The 25,046-nt window shown below is 53.4% G+C and overlaps 2 protein-coding genes across 3 annotated transcripts; one reads left to right on the forward strand and one right to left on the reverse strand.

The window, feature by feature from the left end:
• The first annotated feature begins 32 nt into the window (after positions 1-32).
• Positions 33-9,955, forward strand: SLC4A11 (solute carrier family 4 member 11). The gene is given in 22 exon segments (XM_032461942.1): positions 33-454; positions 1,050-1,482; positions 1,773-1,814; positions 4,186-4,338; positions 4,472-4,518; positions 4,800-5,031; positions 5,113-5,194; positions 5,434-5,557; positions 6,385-6,588; positions 6,660-6,753; positions 6,866-6,991; positions 7,070-7,183; positions 7,273-7,367; positions 7,369-7,406; positions 7,663-7,736; positions 8,149-8,413; positions 8,486-8,592; positions 8,686-8,854; positions 8,946-9,119; positions 9,314-9,509; positions 9,592-9,761; positions 9,892-9,955. Coding segments are annotated over 21 exon segments (2,877 nt in total). The 5' UTR covers positions 33-454; positions 1,050-1,175.
• Positions 9,956-12,567: 2,612 nt separating this feature from the next.
• On the reverse strand, positions 12,568-22,426 carry ITPA (inosine triphosphatase). 2 transcript variants are annotated; one of them, XM_006187110.3, is made up of 8 exons: positions 22,280-22,426; positions 20,270-20,327; positions 20,090-20,154; positions 19,413-19,486; positions 18,256-18,287; positions 17,517-17,632; positions 14,340-14,416; positions 12,568-13,014 (listed from the first exon to the last, which is right to left on the reverse strand). In XM_006187110.3, exons 1-8 carry the CDS (start codon positions 22,343-22,345, stop codon positions 12,873-12,875), a joined length of 630 nt encoding a protein of 209 aa, XP_006187172.2. In that variant the 5' UTR covers positions 22,346-22,426; the 3' UTR covers positions 12,568-12,872. The 2 variants fall into 2 exon arrangements, with proteins under 2 accessions (XP_006187172.2, XP_032317834.1); XM_032461943.1 differs by lacking the exon at positions 22,280-22,426 and adding an exon at positions 22,140-22,232.
• Positions 22,427-25,046: the final 2,620 nt, after the last annotated feature.

Consider the following 25,046-nt stretch of genomic DNA (forward strand, 5'->3'; position numbering starts at 1 on the left):
CCAGGGAGCAGCCCGTCCGAGGTGAAAAGGAGCGCGGGTTGAGGGCGTGGGGCTTGCAGGCGGGAAGCCGCCCGGGCCGGGAGGGGCGTCGGAGCGGCATTAGGACCCAGGCGCGGCGCAGGGGTGTGTCGCCGCCGGCCAGCGCGAGACGCTGAAGTTGGGGTCCCTCGGCACCGGGTGAAGAGTCCGGGCGTGCCCTCGGGGGTGCGGCCGCCTGACGGCTGATCGCCGGGGCCATGGCCGGGGCCGCAAGACGCTTGGTCCATCTCCAGCCATGCGGTGGGTGCCTGCGGCGGGAAGGCCGTCCGGTCTCCGTCGCAGAGGCGTGCTAGGCAGTGACGCTGAGCCGTCGAGGCGCCGGCGGAACGCGGACGCCGCCGGCATGCTGCACGGGCTCCGGGAGTGGCGGGCAAGAGGGTCGTGGGGGCTTCCCCGCCCTGGCGGGGCGCCCAGGGTGAGTTAGGCCGCGAGGGAGTGGGCGTCCGGTGGGTACGCAGGTGGTGGAGGGAGGCCCAGGGCGGCTTTGTGGGCACTGCGTGCTTGGCTTAACACTCTGCAATAGCCGTTTAAAATCAGGTTTTGAACCTACAAGGTAGCCGGTGGAGGGGTGAGCGGCTTGCAAATGGCGGGGCGGAGTTGAGGGGTCCCAAACACCGCGAGCGTCGGGCTCTTAGCATCTGGGAACGCCGCGCCTGGGAAAGCCTCATTTTACGTTCTGCCGGACACCTGACCACCCTCGGCTCTGCGCGGGAGCCTGCACACTCTTGGGGTCGCCGAGGCCCCTGACTGTCCCCTGCTTGGCCGCAGTAGTCTCTCCCTGGCCGCTCTGACACCTGAGGGCCAAACCGGAGTTTGCACGTGCACTTGAAGCGCCTGGCATGGGAGTAGGGTGTGCACCATCCCCACCCTTCCGTACCCTCGTCACCCTCGTCTGTCCATCCCTGAAGCCTCCCGTGCTAGCTTTAACTGCCCTCGTCCCTCCCTTCTGGAGGCAGCCTGGGCTCCTGCTCTCCTCGCGAGTCGGTCCGCATCCTGCCCCCCACCCCCAGGGTCTCCGAGTCTAGAGACGCCTTCCTCGTGCACGCGGCTCCTCCTGTCGCTTCCTTACTCGCACAGCGCGAACCATCCGGGGTCCCGCGCAAGGAGTACGCACAGCCCCCACCGCCCCATCTACCATGAAGACCAACGGCTCCGCCTCCCAGGAGGCCAGGAAAATGGGTGGCGCTGAGGGAAGAAGGTCGTTGCGGGATCAGCCCTGGCGTGATTCTGAGCACATGAGGTTGGGGGTGACTGCACATATGATGGGTGTTGATGATGCCAGGGACCAACTTGAGAATGAGAGCCGAGATGTGCTGGAAGGACAGCCCAGTTACTGGGCTCGGCAGCGAGGAGTTGAGAGAGGGAGGCAGGCTACAGGGAGGGCAGCCAGACGGATCACCCTCGAGACTAATACAACCAGCGAATCCTTCGTTTTTTCACCGGGTACTGTCAATTACTCCTGGAGAAAACATGCTGAGAACATCTCCCAGCCTGGGTCCTTTCCCACTTGGGTAGCCCCTAGCTGATGGGCTGACGAATAACAGGCTTGGCTTCCTCTGGCTCCTCAAGGGGCCCATGTCTAGTACTGTCCCCTGCTCTTTTTTCTCCCAGGGTCTCTGGGAAGGGTAAGAAGGCCTCAGCAGGGTTGGTGTGAGTTGGGCAGCAGATGGGCATGGGCGACTGTCCAGAGCTGGTCCATGGAGCTAGTGACAGTTCTTTGGCTTGCCTTGCAGAAAATTCTGTGATGTCTCAGAATGGATGCCTTGAGGATGCAGGTGAGTATCTTTCAGGTGTGGATGTATATATAGAGAAAGCTCCTTGATCAAAAGTCTCTAGGGGACCTGGTCCATCCATCTGGGTACTCCTGATCCTCAGCCAGTGCTGGGATGCCTTTGGGTCCTACCCTCCAGGAGGTTGTGGTGTGGTCAGAGGGGCAGCTGACACTGCCCTGGATACTGGCAGGTCTCTGGTGGTCCTGTAGTCCTGGGAAGGCAGGCTGCTCCCCATCCTTGGCTATGTGGACCATCTGTTATCACCCATGGTTTGCTGTTACAATGTATTGGTTATCTGATCAGCTTTTAGGCCAAGTGTTATATATATGCCCAAATCCCTCAGTCCCAGCCTAGCCCTGTGAGGGAGGGGCTGCCATTGTCCCTCTAAAGAAATGTAACCTCTGTGTACCTCAGCTTTTCCTGCTTGCACCAGCCGAGCTCTCTCCCTCCATGTATCTCTGGGTGGGCTCTGTGCTGCCTCTCCTGTGCCCAGACCTGGGAGCTGGCCTGATCATCAGAGGGGTGTTCAGTGGGACAATGCTTGGACAGAGTGGTGATGTGCTCTTATCTAGGGTCCCCAGGGCATGGCGACTGAATGTGCCAGGCCGCTGTTGGGCCAGTTACATATGTTTGGGGCCTATACGATGGAGGTGGGGCACAGCATCCCAGGAACCTTGCAAGGACCTGGTAGCATCCACTGGGTAGGTCCTAGGTAGAGCCCAGGGTAGGGGAGGAGTGGGGCAGTGTGAGGGGCAGGCCGGGGAGTAGTGGGTGCTGGCACGGGGGACAGAAGGGAGACTGGGACAGGTTGGGGCTGGTGAACTAAGTAGTCTAAGCAAAGCAGGCCTGGAATTGGGGAGGAAGGCATTTTTCATGGACATGAGCTCTATGACAAATGGGGAAGGACATCTTTTGACTTAATAGTTCTCTGGGCCCTGGGTGCAGTGCAGACCTGGAGCTAGGGGACACCAGTCCATGAGGGCCTTGAGAGGGGAGGCCTAGCACCTCCTACCTAGAAAGGGCCCAGGCTGAGCACAGGACATTGGGGGAACAGGGCCTGGGATGTGCAGAGGAAACCAGCGGGATGGAGTGGAAGTGAGTCAGTGTGAGTCACTGCCTGGCAGGTGGAGGCATGCTGCTGACCCTTCCCTGTGCCTGTACAGGTGTTTGTCAGGCACTGGCGGGGTCTGGGCTACAGAGGTCCCTTTCCTGGGAGCACCTACAAGTGGTATACCACAGGAGACCCACAGGAAGGACAGTCAGAAAGAGGTGTCAGCTGGGCAAAGAGTAAGACAAGGAGGGCCCTAGGAGGACTGGCAGAGGAGGAAGAAGGTTCTTTCGAGACCAGGGAGGGAAGTCCTCAGCTTGGAGGAGAGGAGCTGGCACCTGGGGTGCCAGCCACCTGGCCTCAGGAGTGAGAGATTGAGGTGGGGAGTCGAGTTCGGCCCAAGGGGCCAGGATGGGGTAGCAGGGCTGGCTCAGACTGTCATTCCAGGAGAGGCTGTGGGGAGCCCCAGCAGGATTCAGAGCAGATTGGAAGTTTGCATGTCACTAGGAAGGCTTCCTATAGAGGGGCAGTCCCTGCTCTGGGGCAGTTGCAGGGACTGAGAGGCAGGCCAAGAGAAAGGGGCAGGAGGCTCTGTGCTCTGGAGTCCCTCACCACATGGGTGGAGGCCTGACATGAAGTCCTCCTTCTGGGGGTCTTGTCCCCTGTCTGTCCCTGGCTCTGTTTCGCTAGCTTTCCTGCTTCCTGGGCCTTGTCTGATGTCTGAACTGAGTCTCTCAGCCTTGAGGCTTTGCCCCGCATGCCCTCCCTGGGAGGAAGAGCTCGAAGACCCTGTGCCTGCCTGGTGGGGGGTGGACGGGTCTGGATGCTGCGGGGACTCTGGCTTCCCTTGGGTCACTTCTGAGGAGCCAGCCAGTCCAGGTCCTGTAACCTGGCAATTCTGGGAAGGCAGAGGCCAGTCAGTCAGTCTTAACTACGTCATTGGACCACATGCCTGGCCCAGAGTTTGTGGAATGAATGTGTTTTTCTCTAGCTAAAGGGTACGCGTGGCACAGAGCAGTGCAGGGCCCTGGTTCCTGCAGCTGAGGACTGGAGCAAGCCGGGGGGCTGGTGGGGGGAGGGGGTGGGGGCTCCAGCTGGCCGCCGTACTCTGAACGGGGCTGGGCCAGGACTAGATATTCGTTCTCCCTGGGCTGGAGGCTTCCTTCCTGGCCCACTGCAGGCCTCCCTCACCACTCACCGAGAATGCGCTGAGGGGACAGCCTAGAGGCCCCTGCTCCTTTGGCTTGGAGTTCCTCTCTTTGATGCATAGCACTGACAGCCAGGCCCTCTTGGGGGTGTCTCTCTCGGTGGTGGTTGGGTCTCCAGGCTACCTCAAGTGTGACACGGATGATGCCTCTGAAACCCGTGAGGCGAGCCTGGGGGATGAGGCCTTCGACACGGTCAACTCCTCCATTGTGTCTGGCGACAGCATGCGTTTTTTTGTCAACATCAACCTCGAGGTGCAGCCCAGCCAGTCTGGTATGGGGGTTGTAGCAGGGACAGGCCGGGGTTGTGCAGGGGACTGGGGACTGGGCAGGTATGGCCCCACTCTACCAGGAGAGACCTGAAGGGGTGGGGTGGCACCCTGAGCCCTCCCGCTTTCCTCTGGCAGGGAGTGAATTGCCTCGTGGCTCCGGGCTCCTCCACACCTCCCGCAAGGTGAGCACTCCCCCATCTGGATGGCAGACATTTGGTCCTGGCCACTAGTGGGGTGTGGCAGTGGCTGCTTCCCTGAGGTAGCTCACGCTGCTCCCTGCAGGGATCTCATGCTAGCCAGGGCCCAGCTGCCAGGACCAGCCATGCTGGGCATCTTTCCTGGAAGGGGGTGTGCTGTCCCGGCGGGCATGGGCAGCCAGGGACCACCACAGAGGAGGGGCCCAGTCAGGGACAGCAGGTCACTTTCATGGGCCTATGTGGTTCTATGTGTGGGGTCCCCACAGTTTCTGAAATTAAAGAACTTTGAGGAAGAGATCCGTGCACACCGGGACCTAGATGGCTTCCTGGCTCGGGCCAGCATCATCCTGAATGAGACAGCCACCTCCCTGGATGATGTGCTGCGGGCCATGCTGTGCCGCTTGGCCCATGACCCCCACAATACCGAGCCTGACTGCAACTTGGATGTGCTCATGGCCATGCTCTTCACTGATGCCGGGGCCCCCATGGAGGGTAAAGGTAAGGGCTGTCCCCCTGCTTGGGCGGGAGGTCAGGGAGGTGGGCCACCTGACCCTCCTGTCCCCTCCACTCTGTCAGCAGTTCACCTGCTGTCAGATACCATTCAAGGAGTCACTGCCACAGTCACAGGGGTCCAGTACCAGCAGTCGTGGCTCTGCATCATGTGAGTTGCCAGGCCACCATAATTGGCCTCCCCATACGCCACCTTGGAGCTAGGCATCCTGTTTCCCTCTAGAGGCAGCCCACTCAGTTACGGGGTAGAGTGAGCACTCCATTCGATTTGGTCTTTTTTTCCTCCCTAGCAGAGGTCACTGGGTTCAAAATTAGGAGCCTGGGGGAGGGGGAGCCCCAGCTTCCAAGGGTGGTAGCTGTTGAGTCGTGTTCCCTCCCCGTCCCTGCCAGCTGTACCTACAAGGCCCTGCTGAAGCGGCACGTGTGCATCAGCCGCCTGGTTCGCCCGCAGAACTGGGGGGAGAATTCTTGCGAGGTGCGGTTCGTCATCCTTGTGCTGGCACCACCCAAGATGGTAAGAAGGGGTCTCAGGTGGCTCTCTTTCCTGGGAAGGAGGGTTCCGGGTGACCCTGCCCTCTTCCTGGGGTATCTCTGCCATGTGCTGGGGAGAGAGGAAGCCGTGGGCAGCTCATGGGTCAGAGGGAGTAACAGCTGACAAGGAGACCAGAACGGTTGGAAGGAGCAGAATCCTGAGAGCTGCATGGCGAGACTGGTGCCTTGAGACAGGCCGACTGTCCTGATGCCTGGCTCCTCGTTGGGAGAACAAGCGTGTTCTAAAACTCACAAAAAAGCACAGTGTGTGCAGTGCCACCCTGGGGCCGGACAGCACGAAGGGGCAGATGCCACTCCCCAGGGACCTAGGCTGGGGCGTGAGACAGGTTGTTGTGGTGGAGGCTGGACACTGAGTTCACGGACCTTGGCCAGGCAAGAGGGAGAAGGCCGGATGGGCCGGGAAGCCCTCTGAAAATCAGATAAACTGGCAGACAGTGCAAGTGCCCCTGGTGAAAAGTAGCTAAGTGAACATTTTTCTCCACCGTCATAAATTCATTATCACGCTTACAGAGATTTGCATTCCTTAGGACAAACCTAATACTGGAGTTTATAAGAAAAATACTAGATTGATGGTAGTTCTAATGATCTGCTAACCTGGAAATCATGGGAGGGTCCACTAGAGCTTGAACTTCGGGGGACTAAATCTGCTGCCAGTTCACGGAATGGCACCTGCCGCCTGCTTAGGAACATGTGTCCATGAGTGGCCAGAGCTGGGGCAGGGCAGGGCCGGCCCGGGGCGCCCTCTGCTCTATAGCACCTGCAGGTGTGATTCTCCCACTCTGTTCCCAGAAAAGCACCAAGACTGCGACGGAGGTGGGACGGACATTTGCCACCATGTTCTTAGACATCACTTTCCGCCAGAAGCTCCTGAAGACCCACACAGAGGAGGAATTCAAGGAGGCCCTGGTACATCAGAGACAGCTGCTCACTGTAATGAGGCAGTGTTCGAGCATCAGCACAGAGAGCACCATCTACACCCACAGATCCTCACAGGTACTGGGCAGAGGTGGTCTGGGTGGGCGGGCACGGGTCACCCGGCTGACAGCTGTGTGTCCTCTTCCCAGCCCCCGCAGCACACAGACTTTCTCCCTGTGGGGAAGGGCATCCGTGAGGACATCGCCCGCAGGTTGTCCGTATACCCGCTGGACTTCACCGACGGTACATGGCCCCGTGGCCCTCCCGGCACTCTGCCCGTAGCTCAGGCCTCAGGATAACACGTGTGCCTGTCCTGTGTCCCTAACACACCCTCCATCCCGTCTCCCACTTCTAGGCATTATCGGGAAAAACAAGGCTGTGGGCAAATACATCACCACCACCCTGTTCCTCTACTTTGCCTGCCTCCTGCCCACGATTGCTTTTGGGTCCCTCAACGATGAGAACACGAACGGGGCCATTGGTGAGGGGTTGGAGGCTAGAGGGGCATGCCGGGTGGGATCTGGGGCTGCAGTGCCCCCCTGACCACCCGCTTTCTCAGATGTGCAGAAGACCATGGCTGGGCAGAGCATTGGAGGCCTCTTGTACGCACTTTTCTCCGGGCAGCCGTTGGTGGTGCTTCTCACAACCGCGCCTCTGGCCCTCTACATCCATGGTGCAGTGGGGGTGGCACGGGGAAGTGGTTCCCAAGGTCCCTGTCCCCAGTCCAGTCCTGACTGCTCACTCCTGTCCTGCTGCCTGCAGTGATCCGTGGCATCTGTGACGACTATAACCTGGACTTCAATACCTTCTATGCATGGACAGGCCTGTGGAACAGTTTCTTCCTCACGCTTTATGCCTGTCTTCAACCTCAGCCTGGTTATGAGTCTGTTCAAGAGGTGACAGGACATTCCCTGGGCCGCTGGAACTCTCAAGCAGGAGGGAGACCAAGGCCAGGGATCTGGGGCAGCCTCCATGCCAGCCTCTGCAGCACTGTAACCCTAGAGCAGATGGGATGCCCCTACCATGTTACTGCCCTAAGGGGAGAGCCTAGGACCCTGGTCCTCTTCATGGCAGGAGGCAGGGGCCATGCCAAGGCTCAGGGAAACCTCCCCTGCACCTCCCCACCTGATGAGGGCTCTCTCCCGCTGGCAGGTCAACGGAGGAGATCATTGCCTTGTTCATTTCCATCACATTCGTGCTGGATGCTGTCAAGGGCATGGTCAAAAGTGAGTGTATAGCCAGTGGCCATCTGCTGCAGAAGGAGCTGAGTTCAGATGGGGGGCTACAGGGCAGCCAAGAAGCACGCAAGCCAAAGTTGCTCCCGTGGCCCAGGGTGCTCTGGGAGCCAGGGCTGGCAGAGAGCAGCAGCCTTGTGTGCTGGAAGGTGACAGCTTCCCCAGGCAGGCTAAGAGCACTGGACTGGGTGGAATCCACGGTCAAAGACGGAGCCCAGGGACAAGGGCAGGGTGTGGGGTCATAGGCTGACAGGTAGGTCAAGGGGTCCTGGCTGACAGAAGGCCAGCTCTTCCCATCAGCTCCTCCCCTCCTCTGGGCCCCTTCACCCTACATCCTGGAGGAAGCTGTCGGGTCCATATCCCAGAGCCTGGATGGCTGAGTCCTGCTGTCCTGTGTCCACAGTCTTCCAGAAGTACTACTATGGCCACCACCTCAGGAACGAGTATAAAGATAGCGCTGCCCCAGCGAACCTCCTGGGCCTCAGCACCAGCCTCAACACCAGCCTCCACACTGCCCTCAACACCAGCCTCCTGGCTGGCCCACCAGAGCTGACTGCAGTAGGCAACCATGCCCCCGAGCCCCCGGCCCGAGACACCGCCGTGCTCAGCCTCCTCCTCATGCTGGGCACACTCTGGCTGAGCTACACTCTCTACCAGTTCAAGAAGAGGTGAGGATGCCTGCGGGTGGGGGCAGGGGGCACAAGCCCCCAGGCCACACTGACAGACCCGCCTCTCCCCAGCCCCTACCTGCACCCCCGTGTGCGTGAGATCCTGTCCGACTGTGCCCTCCCCATCTCAGTTCTCACCTTCTCCCTGATTGGTTCCTACGGCTTCAAGGAGATTAAGAGTGAGTTGGGGCCAGGTGTAGGGTGGGGTGGGGTGGGTTGCTCTAGGGGTGGAGGACACACAGGCTTGAGCAAGGGCCTGTACCCGGCAACAGTGAGCAAGTTTCGCTACAACCCGAGCGAGGACCTGTTTGGGATGGCAGAGATGCGCTCGCTGTCCCTGACGGCCATCAGCAGCGCCATGGGCCTTGGCTTCCTCCTCTCCATGCTCTTCTTCATCGAGCAGAACCTGGTGGCTGCCTTGGCTAACGCCCCAGAAAACAGGTTCGCAGGGCTGGGGAGGGCGGGGTGAGCACGTGCCCCACCCTCCAGGGGCCAACGGGGCTCTGTCCACACCTGCCCCTGTCTGCCACAGGCTGGTGAAGGGCACTGCCTACCACTGGGACCTCCTGCTCATCGCCATCATCAACAGCGGGCTGTCTCTGTTTGGGCTGCCCTGGATCCATGCTGCCTACCCCCACTCCCCACTGCACGTGCGGGCGCTGGCTTTGGTGGAGGAGCGTGTGGAGCACGGGCACATTCATGATACGTGAGTGTGGGAGCAGCCCCTTGAGATGTGAGGCAACTCACACGGACCCTGAGATGGGGTTGGCCCTGAGCCACATGGGACTGAAGGAGGGCTATAGCTTAGGGGACCAGGGCCCAGAAGTGACACAGCCTGGGAAGCCCACATGGCCCTGTGGAGCAGGGCTGGAGGCGACCTGGGGCACTGGGCCCGTGCAGGATCGTGAACGTGATGGAGACGCGGCTGACCACCCTGGGCGCCAGCATCCTGGTGGGCTTCTCCCTCCTGCTGCTGCCCTTCCCACTGCAGTGGATCCCCAAGCCTGTGCTCTACGGCCTCTTCCTCTATATCGCCGTCACCTCCATCGACGGCAACCAGCTGTTTACGCGCATGGCCCTGCTGCTCAAGGACCAGGTGAGCGGCTGCCCTGAGAGTGACGGGTGGGAGGGGGAATGCGGCTCCTGACCTGCCCACACCTGGTCCCTGCCACCTGCAGACCTCATACCCACCCACCCACTACATCCGGAGGGTGCCGCAGAGGAAGATCCACTACTTCACTGGCCTGCAGGTCCTGCAGCTGCTGCTGCTCTGTGCCTTTGGCATGAGCCCCCTGCCCTACATGAAGATGATCTTTCCCCTCATCATGATTGCCATGATCCCCATCCGGTACGAGGGCAGACAGAAGGCAGGAAGGACTCAGCTGAGCAGGAGAGGGGCGGGCTGGGGCGGGCTGGGGCGGGTGCCCACTGCCTGCTCCTCTCTGACCTCATGCTCGTCTCCCTGCCTCCCCCTCCAGCTACAACCTGCTGCCCCAAATCATTGAAGCCAAGTACTTGGACGCCATGGATGCTGAGCACTGAGGCCCTGGCCACACCCCACTCGTCCATCCCTCTGGCTCTTCCCAGGCTGGCTCTCTGGCTATGTGTGGGGAAATGTGGGTATCTTCTGGGGTGCTGCTCTGGGCTGTACCCCATCACAGCTGCCCCAACCAGCCTAGGGCATCTGGGCATCAGGGAGGCTATGTGGTGTGTGTCTGCTCCCCTCCCGCTAGCCTTTTGCTTTGGGTCCAGAATACTGCTCAGGGCAGCTTCTGCCCAGGGTGGGACTAAGCAGGACGGATTTTCTTTTGATAAAAGAGTCAGATGCCTGAAAGAGAAACCATTTCCTTGATTGTGTAAGGAAATTGCTGTGTGCGCATTAGAGAATAAAGCTCCTGTTTCTATGCTTCTACCTGCCGCCTCCATCCCTGCTGCCCTGCCCCAGCCTCTGAAGGCCACCTGAGAGCCCTGAGGTTTGCTGAGCGCCGTCTAAGGGCTCTTACTTCCAACTCCACCCAGTAGATGCTGGCTCAACAGGGAACATGGAAGATCCAGGAGGACTTTGTGCTGCCACATTGCCAGGAACCTGCAGGGGACGTGTTCTCGGAACAGCAGGTGCAAGGGCCCCAAGAGGGCTTGGGGCCAGTGAATAGCCCAGTGACTGGGGATAGATAGATCCGCAGGGCTGATGGTGAAGGGCCCTGACTCCAAGAGGCCTCTGCAGAGCAGCCTGACAGGAGACTGAAAATAGGTGTGTGTGGGCCAGAGCGGCAGTTTTGAACTATCTTGTCTATGTGGATTCTAGGTTGTAAAGTATGAGGCATGGGGTGGGGCTGCTTCCTGCATCAGGGCAGTGACTGGGGAGGGAGGATTTGACAGAGAGGAGAAGGTGCCATGTTTCTGGCTCGGCCATTGGGTGGTTGGCCAGGGTCCATGACAGTGGCAGCAGGTCTCGGGGAATATGGATCTGAGCTTGAGAGCAGCAGCGGTGGACAGAGCGCCTAGCTCACAGACCCTACCACATCACCTGACAGCATTTGAGCTTGACAGATGCACTATAGACCAAGGGAGCAGAGGAGAGACATCTGCTACCTCTAAGACTAGAAAAGGACTACCATCTAGAATTTACAAAGAATTCCCACGGCCAACAGAAAGACAGTGATTCCAACAGAAAAGGGGCAAAGGCTGTGAGTGGGGGTGGGGGTGGGAGGGAAGAGGAAGCCCAAAATGTTAATAGGAATGGCAAGAGATGCTCAAACACCCTGGTCATCTGAGAAATGCAGCCCAATAGTGAGATGGCACCTTCCACTTAGAAGACTGGCAAAAATCAGAAGGCTGGCTGGCTGGTATTAAAGTGGGAGCTGTGGGAGCCCTGATGCACTGATGGGGCATGGAGATGGGGGCACAGTCAAGGCACCTCACCCTCCAGGCAAGCAGTTCTGTTCCTGGGCAGGTAGGGGTGGGGACAAGCACACTCATGGTGCTGCTTGTGGGATGGGTAGCTAAAGTTTAAAAAAGGGGGACAGGACATGTTCTGTGCACACAGGACAGGACTCTGAGGAAGCAGCTGAGAATCAGAGACAGGGTACCCTGCCCCAAGCTCCATGTACCCACTCACCCCCATGGCATGTGATCCTTCTTTGGGGCCCCCTCTACAGTAGCCTGGTTGTTCCCTGCAGCTAGGGCCACGTACAGAATCACCAGGCGAGGAGCAGGCAGGCCCCCCAGCACCCCATGTGCCACAGTCCCAGCCAGACATCACCCCCACCAAGGAGAAAACCCAGGAGGCTGGGCATGGCCATCAGCTTCCTGAGGAAACAACCCAGCTGGGCTTCACAAGCAAGAGGGGAGCAAAGGGATGACGTCCTGTCCTCACCCACACGCACTGATGCACTTTACTGGAGGAAACAACTGTTAAATCCAGGCCCTGGGCCATGCTGCCAAGACTAAGGAACAGTGACTGGAGAGGACGTATCTTAAGCCTGGGAGTGACACGCCAGCACCAAGGGTGCCCACCAGCTGCACACAACAGGCTTTTCTGAAGGTCCTTGGGGTTGGACACCTCCTCCTTACCAGAGTAATATCTGCAGGAAAGGCAAGAAAGTCACCCCAGGTCCCTGAGATCCCTCCCAGGGAATGGCTTCACCAGGGCACAGTAAGGGTTTGGGACAGTGGAGTCAGTCCTCCCAGAGCCCATGGAGTGTCAACCCAACTGGGGTCAAGGACTCCATTCCCCCTCCCAGCCCTAAAAACGAACTTGGCATTATAATCATAAACCAGCATTTTAGCTGCTCTAATGTACACGGAATAAAGCAAAAGCATTCAACATCCTGCACTGCCCCTCCCACAACACAGCAGACACCATAGAGGCCAGCAGAGTGGTGGCGTCACTCAATGGGTCGGTGGGCAGCACAGATCTGGCACAGAAAGGGTCAGCCCATGATCTGAGAGCTGAAGGACAAAAGGAAAGAGATAATAATCCAGCCAGCAAAGACCCAAAAACAGCCTGGATGCAGCACTGCCCTTGTCTGGCCACTCTCCCCACCCCCAACCCCGGGCCCCCTTCCCCAACCTGGAAGGTGTCCTGCTCCTGCCAAAGGGGATTCAGAAGACCAACACCTGCCTTAGGCAGGTTTCAAAGCAGATATACCCAGTTTACTTGGAATCAAGTACCTTCCAGAATTTTTATTTGCTGCATTTAAAAAACACCTAAGGCTGTTTGTGTGGTTCTTCCCTAAACCCTCAATCCTGCCAGGCCAATTTTAACACCCAAGGTCCTTTCAGGACCCCAGGCTGTAGGAGAGACCACTGAATCACCGAGGACAAGACGATGGTGGCCCTTGGCCAAAGTTTCTCCAAACGGAGCCAGCTGCTCCAGACAGCTGGTAATACTCTCCAGAAGTGGCAACTCTGAAGGAAGTACTTAGACAGGTGCCTGCCTGATGGAGGAGGTTTCAGGCTAGCCCTCCCTGGATCCCTGGCCAGAGTGGTCATCACTGGCCCCAGGAGGAATCAGGCTGCCAAAATATTCTTGCAACTCAAGCAGGGCCCGGAAGCGATGGGAGATGATGTTCTTCTCAGCCTTGGGCATCTCTGCATACCTAAGGGGTGATAGCAGTAGCTCAGAGAAGAGGCAGTTCAGATTTAGGGCCCCCCCCACCCTAACCTGGAGTCCAAAACTCAAGAGTCCCCAGGAAAGGGTAGCTTCTGGCAGCCAGAGTTAATCTGTAAAATTGGACGAAGTCTCAAATTCCACTTTAGGTAGAAACCCATATTAATGAGTGTGGAAGGATATCAAACTTGTTTTAGTGTGTCTAAAAGTCATTAAAGGGAAGCTGGGGACAGGGGGATGAGCTGCATGTTTGATCAGCTTTGTCATCTGTTGACAGGAAGCAGTGGGCCTGACAGAGCCAAACACAGCAATCTCCTCTAATGCACTCTGGGCCAGGAAGCGGGTAGGGGTGGCCTTGAACAGCCGGCCAGTGGCCTGCCATCCATGTCAGGACTCCAGTGAGGGGAGAATCCCATACTCAAGTCACTTTGAGATCTATGTCACTATGCCACCAGCCACTGCGGCCATTCACATTTAAACCATTTACGATTGAGGCGGGGCAGGGTGTAGCTCAAGTGGTAGAGTACATGCCTAGCATGCCTGAGGTCCTGGGTTCAATCTCCAGTACCTCCACTGAAACATCAAATAAACAAATAAACCAAATTACCTCCCCTGCAAATAAATAAACAAACAAACCAATTACGATTGAGTAAAGATAAATTCAGTTCCTCAGTTGCCCTAACCACATTTTAAATGCTCCACAGCCACGTGGAGCTAGTGACTACTAGACTGCACAGTACAAATATATAACATTTGTTTCACCAAAGAGCATTCTTGGACAGTGCTGCTTCATAGTGTCCTCAGCTCTGTCTGGCTATTGACAGCCCCAGCCACGCTCCCTAAGGGCCCCTCCAGCCTGGCAAACCTGATTCCAATAATGGCCGACATGTCCTGTATATATAGGGGGTTAGTATAAAATACTGAGAACACTTGGCACTGTAGGGGTTTAGTGTGGAGCCCACCAAAGGCTAAACAAGTGTTAACATTTTTCCAAACTAAATGGGGGTCAGGAAATCATCCCAGGAAACTGACAAGCTAAGGTCAGAGAGGGGAAGTCGCTGAAGTCACACAGCTGCTCAGTGGAGCTGGAGCCCGAGCCCAGGACTTCCAGCTACGCCCAGCTGCTTCCCCCACTGTGGACTGGGCCACCCAGATTCCTTGCGTCCATCCCAGCGGAGATGCCTTCAGCCAGAATGGCACCTCAGAGCCCGCCCCCACCCATGTCCGCATGCCTGCACTTGGGCGAGGCAACGACCCAACCTAGACCAGGGCCATCCCGACCCCACACCCCTGGAAGAAATTGGGGCTCCTTACGTCTGCTCGTATCCGTCGGGCTGAAAGCAGGGGTCCCAGCCAAAGTCCCGGGAGCCACGGGGCACTACGATCTGGCCCTGCCGGAGGAAAGGGGGGAAAGGTGTGTCGCTGCGCATGGGGGAGATGCACTCTGAGGAGGGCAATAGCCAGTTTGAGTTTGGTTAGTTTATGATTTCAGCTAAACCCTATTTACTCAAAACATTATTTTAAGGGGTGCAGGGTGCCAAGGAATGTTTGCTGAACACATAAATAAAATGCAGAGCAGAACTACTTTCCCCCCAGGACAGGGAGGAACCACAAGCTTGATCAGTGCACCGATACCCCTGGGACCAGCCACCCTCTCTACAACTTTGACAAACTGAAGAAGAGAGTCAACTCTGAAAAACTGACAGAAAACATTTTCCCCTAGTAGGAAGTTTGAGGGCCGTGAAATTTGCAGATAAGGCCTACACCTGCTACTATTATTACATTTCTCAAAATACAAGGGAGGTGCTAACAATTAAATGAAATAACATAATAAAAATTACTTAGCACAAAGTTCAACAAAAAAATGAACTCAATAAATACTGTTTTTAATAGGCAAGTCCCAAAAGGAAAATGTTACAAAGAGAACCAGTGTTATGAGATGTAAGGTTACCCTGAGTTTAAAAAAAAAAAAAAAAAACCCTTTAAAAATACAAGGTTGGGGGAGGGTATAGCTCAGTGGTAAAGTGCACGCTTAGCATACACAAGGTCCTGGGTTCAATCCCCAGGACCTCTATTAAAATAAATAAACAAAACTAGTTACTCCCTCCAAAAGTCATAAACCTAATTACCACCACCCCCCCAAAAACAAAAGCAACAAACAAAAAAGAGTTGTCTGAAGTCACTAAAATAAATAAATAAATAAAAACAGAAGGCAGGTAGCAGAGCATGGGGATTAGCCACATAAATTCCAAGTCATTCACACCAAAGGCAGATTTCGCCTCTGCCAGTGGGGAGCTGTGTGACCAAGGCCGTTACTGAACCACTCTGAACTTCCCCCACGCAACAGATGTTTTTTTAATACCTACAGTGAGGTAGGCAGGATTCTCAGCAGTAGGATCACAGAAGGTGCAGCCCTGCCTTCAGAGAATGGATCTCTTTAAGCAGAACAGGCATTACAACAGTAAACAAATGACTGGTTACCAACTGCACAGTGCCTTAAAGGGAACAAACTGGGAGCCGGGCTCAAGAACAACAAGAGGGAGTGACTTAGATGGGGAGCTCAGGGAAGGCCTCAGTGAGGAGGGGACACTTTGGCCACATAAAGAGGGCTAGGGCAAGAACATTCCAGGTGGAGGACACAACGGTGCCAAGGTCCTGACAGGGAGAAGGGGCTGGCATATGCGTCGCTGAAAGGACAATGTGCCTGGGGTTTAGAGAGCACAGGTGAGGACAGAACGAGAAGAAACAAGGCTACCTCAGGTAAAGGGGGGGCTGGCAAGCAACAAAGTGCAAAAAAACAGCCAAAGGAGACAACAGGGAACAGTGGGGGCTGCAGTGACCAGGCCCTGTCGGCGGCGTAGCTGCTGCTCAGTCACAGTGCAGGGAGCTGGGCCTGTTCAAACGGCTGATTTTTGAGAGAATGCTTCTGTGAAAATAGCAGATCACTACAACTAATTTTTAAAAATTTAACCAGGTAATATGATCTAGCAATCCCACTTCTGGAAGAACATCCAAAAGTACTGAAAACAGGATCTCGAGACATTTGCATACCCATGTTCAGAGCAGCATTATTCACAAGAGCCAAAATGTGGAAGCCTAATACAGGCACACCTCGGAGATACAATGGACTCACTTCCAGACCACTGCAATGAGGTGATTATTGCGATAAAGCAAGTCACATGAACTTTTTGGTTTCCTACTGCATATAAAAGTTATGTTTACACTATACTGTACTCTGTAAGTGTGCCATAGCATTATGTCTAAAAAAAAAACCAATGTACATACCTTAATTAAAAATACTGCTAAAAAATGCTAACCATCATCTGACAATGCAGGGTTGCCACAAACTTTCAATTTGTAAAAAACACAGTATCTGCAAAGCTCAAAAAAATGAGGTATGCCTGTAAATGGATAAAGAAAAAGTATATACATACAATAGAATATCATTCATCCTTAAAAAAAGAAGATCCTGTCACACACCCTAATAACATGGATGAAACCTGAGGACATTATACTAAGTGAGATAAGCCAGTCACAAAAAGACAAACACCGCATGATTCGTTATATGCTGTGTCTGATGTAGCCAAACTCTCAGAAATAGAAAGTAGAATTGGGGTTGCCAGGTACTGGGGGGAGGGGAGAAAGTGAAGTTGTAATTCAGTGGGCATAGTTTCAATTTTGCAAGATGAGAAAATTCTAGAGATCTGTTGCACAACAGTGCACACTACTATACCCTTAAAAATGGTAATTTCTGTTACCTGTTTTTTACTACAAAAATACAAAATTTAATCAGGCAGGGCAAAATGAAAGATCTCTGGAACCACTGGTGCAGGGCTACATGGGCTACGGTGGGACTTGGGATTTTATCCTGAGCAGAAGGGACAAAGCAGGTAAGTGATGTGCCTGAAGGTACACTCCTGCCACAAGGAGGGAGCAGATGGGCTATGGGGGGACAGGCCAGCCCAGAGGCTGGCCGAGACCCTGTGAGGAGCAGCGGAACCTAAGGGTCTGATAGATAAGCACGGGGTGTTGAAGGGCAGCTGTGCAAGGAATGAGTTGGAGGAAGAAGTAAGATTCTACATGAACATGAAAAGTTGGAAAGTCTGTGAGATATTCAAGCGAAGCTGTTGCCTCAGCAGTGGGATAAGGAGATTCAGGCCCGGAGAAGTGAGGGCTGCAGATGTGGCCCTGGGAGTTGCCACCTTCAGTTTCCACATATGCTTCTCAGGATGGCATACAGGGCAGCACTCTGGGTATACCAGGCCTCAACAGCTGTGAGCCATCGTGCGTTTCCCCAAAACAGCAGACTCAGGGGTCCGGTGAGTTCTGGGACTGACAGAACTTCTAGCAGCGGTACCCAGGGGCGTGCCTGACTGAGCAAAGCCCTGGTAACTCGTTCTGGCCCTGGGGCGCCTTCCCCACCTCCTGCAGTGTCATCGTGAGTCACAACGCCCTCCGGCGGCATTCGGGAGAAGGAGCATGGGTACGCACCGAGGTCCGGCCCCTGAACAGGCGCACAGGCTCACTTGGATCCCCAGTGCTGAGTGCGAATGTGCAGAGCGCGTATGCTGACTTGTCTTGGAACCCGGCCAAGAGCTGATGGAGACCTGCGGGCAGGTGCAGATAGGGCTCAGCACTCTCTATCCTGCCCAGCCCCAGCTCCGACTCCCCACTCAGAGGGCTGGCATCAGGGAGGGGGTGGTTATACATTATCACCGGATAGGCCTTGTGTTGATAACGCAGGAAGTTGGGTGATGGGGACATGGGGTTCATTATTCTGTTCTACTACTGTACTTGTTTTAAATGTTCCACAATATAAAGTGTTTTTACAAGTACCTAAACAGGGAACATTCTGGCCTGCAACTGTGGGTTTCAAGGTATGCACTGTTGGGACAGCCCCCACCCCACCCTCCTCCCCCACTGAGGCAAGGACAGGCAAGCAGTCAGTAGGGCCAGTCCCTCTCTGAGACCAGAATCAACTAGAGCTCCTCTGTCCCTCTGTCCCTCAAACTTCACCCCCACCCTCTCCTCCCACATCTCAGTGCTCCCTGGAGCGAGGTGAACAAGGGAAGTGTGAGCAGCAGACTATAGACGACAAAACAGGTAGGTGGAGGCTCCGGGTAGGGGATGGAACCTGAGATTCTTGATTACTTGTTGGGGGTCCTCCCCTAGAACCCTGAGATTCCTAATTCCCAACAGATCTAAAGGAAGAGACAAATGGGAATGATACCTTCAGGCTTTAACTTCTCCAGAAACCACTTTCTGTAAGAGAAATAAAAGGTGAATCAGACACCATGAGCAGATGGATATTCCCATCACCTCCTGTCCCGGCTGCGTCCCCCAGGGGTTAAAGCCCTGGGAGAGCCAAGGAGGAAAGATAAATGTCTCAACTCAGAATGAAAATAAATAATCCAACAGGAAAAGGAATGAGAGCAAACAGGCAACGCACAGAAGAATCGATAAACCAACGAAGGCCTCAGCCTCACTGGTAATTAGTGAAATGCAAATTAAAATTGCACGTGATAACATTTCACACTCCCCATGTTGCAAAATATTTCCGTCATAAAATAGTGCTAATAAATAAATAAATAAACCTGATTACCTCCCCCAGGGGAGGGTTTAGCTCAGTGGTAGAGCTGCTATTTAGCAGGCACGAGGTCCTGGGTTCAATTCCCAGTACCTCCATTAATTAATTAATTAACTAATTAATTATAAAACAGTGCTGGTGAGAATACAGAGCAATGTATACTGTAAGTGTACAGGGGTGCTACTCCCTTGGCAAATAGGCAATCCGAAAGTTACACACTTGTCCTTGACCACCACGAGTTTGAACTGCACAGGTTCACATAAAAGCAGGTATTTTTCAATAGCAAATACTACAGTAATACAGGGTCTATGGTTGGTTGAATCTGCAGATGCTAACAAACTGCAGACACGGAAGGCTAACTATAAGTTATATGCAGGTTAACCCTCCACCTTGTTCATGAGTCAACTGTATACATACCCAAGACCCAGCAAATTGGGGTTTTGTACCCTGGAAATACACAAAGACCTTCTGAGGGGGTTCAGGGTAATGGATAGTTTTAAGGAAATCCATTTGCAGATCTCAACTTCATTTCCTCTTTCATGAAAGTGATCTGTCCATAAATATACCTCTCCAATGGGCAGGTTCCCTCACCCATCTCCACTTACACAATCACATTCTCACACTTTACAAAAGAAAGGCATGCCTCTCCCCCACCCCTAATCCTTCCTCAGGACAATCTGAAATATTGATTTTGATGCCAAGATAGTGAATGACCTGCAATATCAAGTAACCAATCATTTCAAAGTTCATGTGGTTTTGTGGCCAGGGCCCTGCAAAGGGTTGGGGGAGCACTCACTCACATGTAGGGGCCAGGGAGGCCCCCGAGGGCATTGAAGCACAGACAGGTGTCCTCCACCAGCACAGGGCCCTGCACCTGCAGCACAAGGACATGCAGCCCTGAGACCTTGGCCCAGCAGCAGGCCCCGCCTCTGCCCAGAATTCTTAGGCCACCCAGGCCAGGCCCACAGCTACTTGGGATCTGCAATAGCAGCAGCAGATAGAGGCCTATCTGCTGGGGGAACAGCCCTTGGCTGATCTCTTATCTTCATTTTAATGATAGCAACACCGAAGCCATGGCAGGTTGTAAAGCTTGCTCTGGGCACAATGACAGGAGACCTGGGATTCATACTCTAAATAGCCTGATTCTTTAGTGTTCTTCTGCAGCTCCACAGAGATGTGTGAGTGCAGGGTGGAAACGTGTGGGGAGAATGTAGGTGCTGGAATGTATGTACCTGAGAACTGGGAAGAGAGAACTGTGTGTATGTATATGTGCTCATCTGGGGGGATACTACGCAGTCAAGGTTGAGAAAGCAATATTCCAGGGCCAAAACCGACTCTAGCCTAGCTAGGCCTGAGCAGGTCCTTTAAGGCATGACAAACTGTGCCCACCATATTCTCTGCCTGTCCTCAGCAGGCACAGACCCCAGGAGCCACCAGAACAAAAGGTGCAGATACAGGACACGTGTGGAACAAGCACCTGGCGAGCTGCTTCTTGACACTTCTGAATGGAAATCTCATCAGGCTCTCCTTGGTACTCTGGCACTTATCAGGAAAACAGACACACACAGTCAGGTCAAGGGGAGACAGAGAAACTGAATCATCTTAAAAAAAAAAAAAACCAAAACCAGTAACAACAACAAAAACTAAGCAGACATACGGTCAATTTTCTGTGCCACCAAAGTGCATGGAAATTTATCTCCTAGAATCTGAGTGACCTGTTCCAAAATGAAAGAACATTTATCACCATTGGTTTAATGATTCCCATTACTACACAAGCTGTCATCCACCTTTCTCCTGTTGGTTCCCTAAAGCTCACCAAGTCAGGCCCATGAGCCTCACCCCAGTATTCAGGGTCCCACCCCAGCAGGTCAGCTTCCCCATCTCCTCACTCTCCTATCCCTTCCTCCTACTTCATGACTCTGTTCACGATAACCACCTGTCCAGAACACCCTCTTCCTTTCTCAATGCTCCCAGAACCCTTCTCTATCCTCCTAGGCCAGGAATTTTCTCTTGGGGGTCACCCAGGTTTCAGGTCTGTGAACTTGGATGGGAAAAAGAAAAACCTCTTTATTGTCACTAACCACTAGCTGAAATTTAGCATCTTTTTCAACTGTGAATATAGGCAACAAATCAAAATAGCATTAGCAATTTCTGTGACATTTAAACCAATTTAAATCACAGAAGTTGTCATATCCCATTACACTTGTAGCAGAGATCTCAAAATATTATTCACAATTTTCACTGTTTAAATTATAATTATACACACTGCTGGATTGAATCCTCTAATGTATTAATAAAGCATATGTAACTAGATCAGAAATATTTATAACATTTTCAGTATTGTACTTCAATAGAATTGATTTCCCTTCTTAGCCTATGTATTTTATTTTGTACATTGAAAAATATTTTCCTGAGAAAGGGTCCACAGGTTTCATCATTCTACAAACATGGTACAGTGAGATGAAGAAATAAAACTCCCTACTTTGGGGCAACTTCAAGTCCGTATTTTCTACTGAGCCTCCTCTGGCCACTCTAATCTCTTCTTTAAATGTGGGAGAGCCACATTCACAACCAGAGGTAGAGATGGGCTTGGAAGCTGGCACCCACCATCTTGCATAGAGCTCTGTTCAGGGTGGCACTGCTTGTGTACTTGACTGGTCTGGCCTCAGGATCCCAAACCTTTTATCAGCACAGGGCTCTAGCTTCTGAGAAGGACACCCTGTAATGGCACAGAACTGCCATTGGTCCCTATGCTGTGGACAAATGAAAGGTTCCCTAGTGACTGCGCCCCACTAGTTTGCCTCAGATGTATCTAGTGGGTGTCATCCTGATTCCCCACACATGACCCATCTCCTTGGCCATGGCTGCCTGAGCAAGGACAAATCTTTGACCCAAGCAAGGCCAATCAGAGCTGATGTCTGGCAGAAGCCTCACTGCCTCCTCCATTAGAAGGGAAAAATGCAGAAAGACCTCAAAAAGGAAAAGAAAGGAGCATCCAGAGAGAACTACAGAGTCCCCTCGAAAGGGACTCCTGAGAAAGATTCAAGACCTGTGGGACAGTTTACCACTGTGTTCCCATAATTGTCACATGATGGTTTATGTGAGCTTCCTGTGTGTCTTTACTAGTTGCAGCCAAAGCTATTCCATCAACCCTCAGAATCCTCACAGCTAGCCACAAAGTCCGGGTTGGAACCATTGCTTCCTTCATTCCTTCTCTCCACTGCGCTGTGAAGCAGACCTCCTGCATCATTCTCATTCCACACAAGCGGAAAGAGGCTGAGAACGTTTATGGGCCATGGTCGGGGGTGGACGGCTCAGTTTGGATGCTCCACGCCCTGTCCGGCCGCTGACATCCCCAGGCCAGGAGCGAGGTCTGGATCAGCTCTAGAGGGATGTATGAGTTGGGTCTGGGGTCTAGCTTTTCAAAACCCTCCCTCATTCTACCAAGGTCAACCCCGAGTCGTCCCCACTCTGCACACGTGGTGGTCCCACTCCGCGCGGCCCATCAGGTTCCCCATCCAACCCACCCCTCCGGCTCCGGCTCTCGTTCCGTCCACCCGCGTGCCTCCCTCCGTCGGGAAGCTCCTTCTTCGCCCTATCCCCATCGGCCTTGCCACCCGCTACCCCTCAACCACCTCCTAGTCGGCTTCCCACACCCTCCCGGCACCTCCTCCAGCTTCTTGGCGTTCCCTGTGACAAACACGATCTTCTTCCCAACCAAGGAGGCAGCCATCGTGAACCCGGTAACCCGCAGATCCACCGGAAGCCCTTCTGCCTCGAGTCGCCGGCACTTCCGGCTGGCGGCGGAAGGGGGCAGCTCAGTTTCCGGCCTGACGTCCTGGAAAGGCAGCCTCTGGATGCAGCTGCGCTCCCTGAGCGGTAGCGGCGGCAGTCGGACACCTTCCCGGCGGAAAGGCCGAGGTTGGCGCCCAAAAGCCTTGTTCAGACCCTCGAGAGTATACCGCTCTTTTCCAGATGGGCAGCCTGGGGCGCCGAGCGCGGCTTCCCTGTGTCCGAATTGCTAGGGTCTTCCGCACACTGGAGGTTGAGCCGAGAACAGCCCCTCCCGCCAAATGACGCTCTCTAGGCCAGAGGAGACCATTCCAACCACCCGCCCCACCCCTGCTTTCGCCCCTCTCTAGGGCAGTGGCACCAAGGGAAGCAAAGAACCCCTCGTCCCTACCCCGAGGCCGATGATGAACTGCAAGCCTAGGCTCTATGCGATTCGCCTTAACCGCGGGCACTTCTGAAGCTGTCTCTGAGAACTATTTCTTTCTGGGCAAGTGCTCCCAAACCCGGATCTTTATCTTGACCTCACCTTCAGCCCCAGTCCCGTAGCTCCTCCTTGCCTGTCAGCTTAGATCTACTTGACTGTGATTTTAAACTGGCATAGCCTAGAGCTAGCCTGGTCACCCATCTCCCAGACTTGGGACTTTAGTATTTTGACTCCCTTATTACCTCATCCCTCAAGTCCATCATCCCTTCTCCGTAGCCACCGTCTCAGCCAGATCTCTTCATTCCCAACACAGTAAAGAGTAGAAAGTGGCCCAGGCGACCTGCGTGTGCGATGGGCCTTGACCCACCGCTGACACCCCCATTGGACAATTCAGCTCTCCGGCTCCTTCATGGACTCAGCAACCAAGGGCTAACAGCAAGGGCAGATTCAGGGCCAGCACTGCTATTGAGGTAACTCCTGTCAGAGGAGTATCATTGTAAGTCTGGAGGGCTCTCAGTGCCTGGATGGCTTATTTTGCTTAATGTTATAGACCGCTGATAATCCCAGTGAATTTTTTTAGACTTCAGAATTGGTCCTCAGGGAATATCCAAAAAATCCTTTGTTCAATGACTTTACCATAGTGAGAGTATTGCACAGATCAAAAGGAATTACTGTGCCATAAGGCAGGTCCTGAAGTTTCCTATTCAGTGCCCTTTCTACCATATGATCTGTGAGGCTTCTCGGAGTTGACCTGGGAAGTAGTGAGTTAGAACAGGGAATGGTTGCCCTCCCTCTGTGTCATCTGTCTTCCTTCTTCACGAAGTCATGGTGAATCCTCAGGGAGGTGGAGGGGCAGAGGAGTTTCCCCTCAGCAAAGCTGACATCCTGACTGTTGAAAGCTTCAGCTACAGCCATAGGCTAGGAGGAGCTTGCCAGGGACTGAGGATAGGCACTTGGTGTACCACAAACAAGTACCATGTGCTATGATTAGCACGATGACCCTTGGGAGCACTGGGTGCTGGGAGAACCATCTAGACTGGGGAGGCACATCAGTCACTTAGCAAGCTATGGGAGCCTACAAAGGGTTATTAAAAGCAGGCAGTATTGTGAATTGATATTCACTTTAAATAGACCTCATTCTAAATCTGGAGGTCTTGGAGCCCAAGAGGTTGGGGGGAGGGAGGAAATAAGTGATTACCCAAAACTATGCAGAAGTTTGTGTGATCTTTAGTCAGATTTCTTGATTTCAAGTGATGGAAATCCTCTGAGCAACAATAAAACAAAACAAAACAAGACAAATGTATTGATTGCTTCTCTTAACTAATGAGCCAATGCATAGAGATAGTTTCCCAGTTGTTCTGAACAGAAAGGAAAGGGATTGCATTATTCAGTCATTAAATAGACTATGCTAGAATTAAAACGTGAATTCTTACCTCCTTTAGCAAAGAATATGACAGGAAATCTCTTTGGAATTGCATTCCCCTTAATTGTGGGGGAACCCATTTAAGCAATGGACAATTCTTGCCCTCTAAGGAGATTGTCAGGTTCTATCACTTCTACCTCTGAAATAGTTCTTGAATCGGTTTCCTCCTCACCAGTTCACTGCTACTGTCATTAATCCAGCCCTCTTCTGTTCTTGCTTGGACCAGGGCAGCAGCTGTCTCATGTTGTTCTCCCTGCCATCTTCCACCCCATCCAGTCCATCCGTAAACCTTAAGCAATGTGGTTTGGGTTCAGGAACCTAAGAATCTGAGAATTCCAAATGAAAACCATTAAAGTGATATATAATCTGTTTAAGGCAGCAGGAAGTGTTATTTCTCTGTTGACATTTTGTTGTTTTACCCTTTCAAACAACTTTCAGTGCACATACAAATTATACACAAAAATGTATAAAGTCAAGAAGTTTTATTAAAAAGTAAAAATTACTATATATAAAATAGACAACAAATTTCTTCTATATAGCACAGGGAACTATATTCAATATCTTGTAGTAATCTATAATGAAAAACAACATGAAAAGGAATATATGTATGTATATGTATGACAAACATTATGCTGTACACCAGAAGTTGACACCTTGTAGCCGCCGATACTTCAATAATAATCATAATAATTTTATTACGGCAAATTTCAAACTTGCACAAAAATGTCAAACCTAGGAAAAAAGAGAGAAAAGAGCAATACAATGAATCTCTATAAACCCATTAACCAGCTTAAA

The sequence above is a fragment of the Camelus ferus genome, chromosome 19 (assembly GCF_009834535.1).
Source record: "Camelus ferus isolate YT-003-E chromosome 19, BCGSAC_Cfer_1.0, whole genome shotgun sequence".
Taxonomy (NCBI): Eukaryota; Metazoa; Chordata; class Mammalia; order Artiodactyla; family Camelidae; genus Camelus; species Camelus ferus.